The sequence below is a fragment of the Cebus imitator genome, unplaced genomic scaffold (assembly GCF_001604975.1).
Source record: "Cebus imitator isolate Cc_AM_T3 unplaced genomic scaffold, Cebus_imitator-1.0 Scaffold1186, whole genome shotgun sequence".
Taxonomy (NCBI): domain Eukaryota; kingdom Metazoa; phylum Chordata; class Mammalia; order Primates; family Cebidae; genus Cebus; species Cebus imitator.
Window position 1 is genome coordinate 31,837 of NW_016108501.1, and position 7,249 is coordinate 39,085.

Sequence of the window (7,249 nt, forward strand, 5' to 3'; positions counted from 1 at the left end):
TTTTGCCCAATTTTGAACTCAGATTATTTTTTTCCTGCTAGGGTGTTTGAGTTTCTTGTATATTTTGATTATTAGTTTCTTATTAGATGACTAGCTTGACAATGTTTTCTCCCATTCTACAGGTTTTCTCTTCACTCAGTTGTTTTCTGGGCAGAAGCTCTTTAGCTCAATGTAGTATCATTTGTCTATCATTTGTTTTTTGCCTATGCTTCTGATGTCTTACCCATAAATATCTTTGTTCAGACTAATGTCCTGAATCATTTTCCCTGTGTTTACTTGTAGTAGTTTGATGATTTGAGGCCTTCCATTTAAGTCTTTAATTGATTCTGAGTTTATTTTGTTACATGGTGTTCGATAGTGAAGTAGAAATTTTGCCCAGGATTTTGTCAGCACGTTGCCAGCAACCATCCCTATTTTTAAAACTGACCCTATTTTTGTTAGTAACTGCTTCTTTCTGCTTCTGTGCCTCAATTTATTGCTTACTAACTGAAAAGCCTTAAGAAAACTGCCATGTCATCTAAACCCTGCTGCATTGTCTAAAGTTCTGAGTTACTTCCCCTGCCCCTTCACCTATAAAAACTGTACTCTTCTTAGCCGGGGTCCAGACTTTTGGGTGTGAACCCTTCTGGGCCCATCAGCGTAGTAAAGTGTGTTCCTCCTATCCGCTGAGTGCCACTTGGGTTTCTTGTCAGGTAAAATTTTCCAGAACAATAGGAAGTTATAATTCAGTTTTCCCAGTGCCATTCATTTGAAGAGTGTGTCCTTTCCCTAATGTATATTTTTGGCACTTTAGTCCAAAATCAGTTGGCTGTAAATATATGGATTTATTTCTGGGTGTTTTATTCTATGGCCTTTACCCCAAGAATTACTACCTCTTAAAATACAATTAAAATTGGCATGAAACATTTGCAGTTTAAAGAAAGGCTTATGTCATCAGAATCCTTATTTATAGGATTCGTGTGTGTGTGTGTGTGTGTGTGTGTGTGTGTGTGTGTGTGCGGTTTTTTGTTTTTTGGGGTTTTTTTGTTGTTGTTTGAGATATGGGCTTTGTGTGTCTTCAAGGCAGAAGTGTGTTGATGTGGTCATAATTCACAGAACACCTAAACTTTGGGTACAAGTCATGCTTTTGCCTCAGTCTCTTAACAAGCCGGGTCTACAGGCACAAGCCACCATGCCTGGCTATTTTTTTTTCAATTTTTTGGAGAGATGGGGGTCTCACTATGTTGCTCTGGCTGATCTCAAATTTTTTATCTGAAGTGATCTTTCTGCCACAGCCTCCTACAGTGCTGCGATTACAGGCAAGAGCCACCATGCCTAGTATAGAGTATTATATTACTTTCAAAGTTTTATTCTGAGAGCCATTTATTGACTTTGGCCTAAATAACTCAATATGATAGCTCTGATACTTTTTTCTGACAAATTATGAGGAATAATGATGACGGAGAGGGGCTAGACACTTTTTTAGCAGAGACGAGGTTTCACCATATGGGTCAGGTTGGTCTGGAACTCCTCACCTCAGGTGATCCTCCCACCTTGGCCTTTCAAAGTGCTGCAAATACAGGTGTGAGCCACCGTGCCCAGCTTTTTATTTTATTTTATTTTATTTTTTGGAGACAGAATCTTGCTCTGTTGCCCAAGTAGAGTGCAGTAACGCAATCTCAGCTCACTGCAACCTTCGCCTCCTGTATTGAAGCAATTCTCCTGCCTCAGCCTCCTGAGGAGCTGGGACTACAGGCACACACGGGCATGCTTGGCTAATTTTTTGTATTTTTTAGTAGAAACAGGGATTCACCGTGTTGGCTAGGCTGGTCTCGAACTCCAGAGCTCAGGCAATCCACCCACCTCGGCCTCCCAAAATGCTGGGATTACAGGCTGAGCCACTGTGCCCAGGTGACACTCTTTACTAAGAGATAACTTAGTGCCATTTAAGAAGGAACAAAAATAAATTGTCAGAGAAATAAAAGTAAGTTCAATTGCAAAAGTTCTGTTGTAAAGATGATGATAGTAAAGAGTATATTTTTGTGACTCATAGTTGCTTTGACTTTGTTCTTGAAATTTGGAGAATTTAAGGGTTCACATTTGAAGAACCTACTACGTTATAGATAACATGTTATTGCAAGTAAATGTATTTTAAAATTTGCTATTGGTTTTGTATTAGATTATTCTCAACCTACTTCATTATTAAGCTATATTATTTTATTCATGCAGCTTGATGATCTTATAGCAGAGAAGGAAGCTGTATCTTCAAAATGTATCAATTTGGATAAAGAAAATCAAGTTATTCAACAGGAATTGTTATCTATGAAAAAAGTACAAGAGAAACGTGAAAAACTTGAGAAGGATAAAAAGATGTTGGAAGAAGAAATATTAAATCGTAAGACACATATGGAAGAAAATATGGTAGAAGTTGGTGAAGTACAAGAATATAAATTGGAGATTCAAGAAAAGGCAAGGCAGGCAATAGAAAATTTAGAAGAAATCCATTTACAGGTTAGTTTTTAAAATCAGGTAAGTTTATCTGTAATGTGCTTTCATTTATTTCACTGCAAATTATATTTTGGAAATGTATGTATTATGTTTCCTCTGTCTCTCTTATAGCAATTTGCTTTGTAGAGTTCTGAGAAAAAAAATGGCATCTGTTTTTTCTTTTAAATATTTAAATTTCCATTATTATTATAACAAAATTAATCTTTCAGAATAATGATTCTCACTATAGAGTGATTTGATTATTAAGACCAGTGGGCATAAGTGAAAATTGTGATTTAGAAATTATGTGGTACTTTTGAATTGTTCTTAAGCTACATTGTTCATTGTTCAATTTTTAAAATTATAAATGGATTCCATTACTTTCAATATGACCAGATTACATTAATACTAACCTAATAAGGATTTCAAATTTTTATAAATTATACTTATCTGGATTCAATTAGTTTTGTTGATGTTGCTGATAAATATTTTAAGCTTCAGCCTCATTTTTAACATCTTCAAAATTGCTCTTTGAATCACTGACTCGAAAAGCAACAAATATATAGTAAATTATGTTATGATTGTTTTAAAAGTATATTTTTTCATTTGTCTTAGAAACAAGCAGATTATGAAAAACAATTAGAGCAGCTAAACAAGGAGAATACAGCTTCACAAAATGAGATGGAACTCAAGATTAAAGATGCGAAATATAAACTCTCCAAAATAAAAACTGCTTACGAAGAGGTTACAACCGAATTAGAAGAATATAAGGAAGCATTTGGAGTAACATTAAAAGCTAACAATTCCATGTCAGAAAAAATACATGAAGTAAGTCAAAGCATACACTCATAGAAGATGAATTAAGCTCATTAATTTGTTTTGAAAGCATAATTTTTAGTGAGGTGGCTTCAGGAGATTAGTAGGACATGAATGGTAATTGCGTATTGTAATTTTGGAAAATAATCTTAGTAACTAATCTTACCTTTAAAATGTTAGTCAAGGATAGTTTCTTTCTTTCCTTTCTTTTTTGGTTGCTGTATGTCTTTTTTCCCCTGAAACGTTTCATGTAGTTAACCTGATCTATTAGTTTTTTTCACTAAGTATTTTTGAAGCTTTGTAATTAGTAAAGTGATCTTGTTATAAAATTACTTGTCAGAATTTCCCTAAATAGAAATATTAATGAGTTTAACTTATTTTTTGGTAGATGGCAACCTAAACCCAAAGTGGCACTGAGGCACTGGACTGTTTTTGATTGCGATCTCTAGTATTATTACTAGAGGGTGCCTCAAGACAGACCATATGTGTAACACTTTCAAGATGTTACAGGAAAGCATTCTTGTGAAATAGGGAATAATTATTATAGGAATGAAAAGAAGTGTAATTCACAAAGTGGTTGAAAAATAACACCTTGTTGAGCCTGAAGGGGTGTGTGGAAGGCAGAAAGAACAAGCCCCCAGGTACAGGACCTTGGTCACAGTGTTAGGGGCTAATTGACTTCAGAGATGCTTTAGTTCTTTGTGATCACCAACCCAGCCATCTAGTTCTCCCCTAGGAGCTGTTGCTCTGAATTATTCCTCAGTGCCAGATGCTTCATTGTTCCCAGTTAATGGGTGAAATGTACAAGAGTGAAACCTGAAACTGTTTTACTAAACACAAGTATTTCTAGCTTTTTATTTTTCCGTGTTCATTTTCTTAATCCACATTATTTAAGGAGTAGAGCATGATGTTTTGATATAATTATTTATAGTGAAGTGGTTCTTATAGTTAAGCAAATTAACATATTCACTTTCCCAGATAGTTACCCCTTAAATACAAGTATTTCTAATGGAATCTTTAGCATCTTACAAGGAAAGCCATTTTAGAAGGCAGCAATTGTTACCTGTTGAGCCGAACATCACTGACAGCCATTTCTCTTCACTGTCTACTTTATTTGCACTGCTGGTTCAGCAGAAATCACCTTAGAAACGCATGTACTTCTTTAGAACAATTTTTACATTATAATTGTTTACAACAGGTATGCTCTCACACATCTTCGGTGTTAAAACACTATTTAGTAGGTAATTTGGTTTACTCTCAGGGCAACTTTAAGAAGAAATGCAAGTCATTCCAAATTATTAAAGAAAAAAGGAAATACTAAGCATTTGTCTTTGCTTTCTTTCCAGATCGAAGAAGAAAATGACAGTGTTCAGCACCAAGCTCCTTATGGAGAAAGAGAGGATGAAATCTTGTCTCAGCACTCTTCCTACGAGGCCAGGCCCAAAGCCACCTCATGTTGAAAATCTTAATAGTATAGAATGCAACAGAAAATATATTCCTGAAACATCCGTAAGAATTCCTACTTCAGACCCCCAGACTTCAAATAACTGCGAGAACTACTTGACAGGTTAGTTATATTACCTTTTCTTTTTTGGGTTTCATTTCTCTAATATAATTCTTATTTTTAGTTTGGTGAAATATTGAGTTTTTCTGTTGACTTATACATGTGAATTAGCCATGTTAACACAGAAAGAAAATGGGAACTTTACATTTTTTAATTCCCTGGAGCTGTCATTCTCAAGAGATACCCGTTTATTGACTTTATTCAATAAATGTGACTGAACTGACACATTTAAAATTTCTTTAAAAGCTGCATTTAAGTTAGGTTTTAGAAATTGGATGTTATTGCCTAATAACTGAAGGTATACTTTGAGATGCTTTGGCTCACTCTCTAGTTGATTGCAGTTTGGTTGTGGTTCATACTGCTTTTTTTTTTTCTTTTTTGAGACAGAGCCTTGCTCTGTCCCCAGGCTGGAGTGCAATGGCACAATCTCAGCTCTCTACAACGTCTGCCTCCTGGGTTCGAGTGATTCTCCTGCCTCAGCCTCCCGAGTAGCTGAGACTACAGGCACCTGCCACCATGCCTGGCTAATTTTTGTATTTTTACTAGAGACAGAATTTTACCATATCAGCCAGGCTGATCTCGAACTCCTGACCTTGTGATCTGCCAGCCTCGGCCTCCCAAAGTGCTGGGATTACAGGTGGGAGCCACTGCACCCAGCTCATACCACTTTTAAAGTTTCATTGCACCATCTCAACTCTTCCCACCCATAATCACATGTGAATGATTGACATTGAAACACTTAACCACACATGGATGTTTATTATTTAATAGAATCCAAAATAAGTGCATTTTACAAATTAAATAAAACTCTAAAAGGTTCATTCCCATTTTTATGTTAAAAGCTTTGTGCTTGGCCAGGCACAGGGGTTCACGTCTATAATCCCAGCATTTTGTGAGGCCGAGGTGGGGCGGATCACCTAAGATCAGGAGTCTGAGACCAGCCTGACCAACATGATAAAACCTCATCTTTACTGAAAATACAAAAATTAGCTGGGTATGGTGGCAGGCACGTGTAATGCCAGCTACTTGGGAGACTGAGGCAGGAGAATCACTTGAACCCTAGGAGACAGAGGTTGCAGTGAGCCACCGAGATCACACCACTGCACTACAACCTGGGTGACAAAGGGAGACTCCATCTTGAAAAAAAAGAAAAAGAGCTTTGTGCTTTTCTTGCATAACAGTATATCCAGTGACTATAAAAATCCTAGAATAAAACCTAGGAAATACTATTCTGGACATCACACTTGTGAATTAATTTATGGCTAAGTCCTCAAACGCAATTGCAAAGATAACAAAAATTGACAAATGTGATCTAATTAAGCTGAAGAGCTTCTGCACAACATGAGAAACTGTCAAGGGATTAAACAGACAGCCTAAGGAATGGAAAGAAATACTCACAAACTATGCATACAGAAAAGGCCTATTATCCAGAATCCATAAGCAACCTAAACAAATCAACAAGCACAAAATAAATAACTTCATTAAAAATGGGCAAATGGCATGAACAGACACTTCTCAAAAGAACACATATAAGTGGCCAACAAACAGATTAACAAATGCTTACCATTGCTAATCATCAGAGAAATGCCAAACAAAACATCAGTGAGACACCATCTCACACCAGTCAGAATGACTTTTGTTAAAAAGTCAAAAAAACAAAACAAAACAAAAAACACATGCTGGGAGGCTATGGAGAAAAGGAAACACACACTATTGCTGGCAGTGTAAATTAGTTCAGCCACTGTGGAAAGCAGTTTGGAAATTAGGAACTAAGAATGACCATTGAATGCAGCAACCCCATTACTAGATTAGGGGTATACCTAAAGGAAAATAAATTATTGTAACAAAGAGATGCATGCACATGTATGTTCACTGCAGCACTATTCACAATAGCAAAAACATGGAGTCAACCCAGGTACATCTAAGGTAGATTGAAAATTCAGGTAGATTAGAAAATTTCATATACCACGGAATACCATGGAGCCATACAAAGAACAAAATCATGTCCATTGCAGAACATGGATATAGATGGAATCCACTATCCTAAGCAAACTAATGCAGAAACAGAAACCAAATATCTGATGTTTCACTCATATGTAGGAGCTGCACACTGGCTGCATATTGTCATAAACGTGGGAACAGTAGACACTGGGAAATAAGAACGGGGAGGGACAGAGTGGGCCAGGGTTGAAAAACTACTTTCTGGATCTTACACTAGCTGCCTGTGTAATGTACTCCAAACCTCAACATCCCTCAATATACATTTGGAAGAAACCTACACAGGTAACACCTTAATTTGGAATACAAATGAGAAAAAGAAAAAAGTAACAAGAAACATTTACTATAAAAAAGTTTACTATAAGTAGAAAACAGAAATTTCTATGTAAGGAAAAATTTATTCAA

The 7,249-nt window shown here is 36.2% G+C and overlaps 1 protein-coding gene across 1 annotated transcript in view; it reads left to right on the top strand.

Annotated features, from left to right (window-relative positions):
* LOC108298907 (ankyrin repeat domain-containing protein 18B-like) overlaps positions 1-4,946 on the top strand; it is a gene marked incomplete at its 5' end in the record, with an annotated part of 36,494 nt that extends 31,548 nt beyond the window's left edge. Inside the window, 4 exon segments of the mRNA XM_037735907.1 lie at positions 2,209-2,490; positions 3,082-3,294; positions 4,449-4,480; positions 4,629-4,946. Of these exon segments, the coding sequence (XP_037591835.1) occupies positions 2,209-2,490; positions 3,082-3,294; positions 4,449-4,480; positions 4,629-4,854 (753 nt within the window).
* Positions 4,947-7,249: the final 2,303 nt, after the last annotated feature.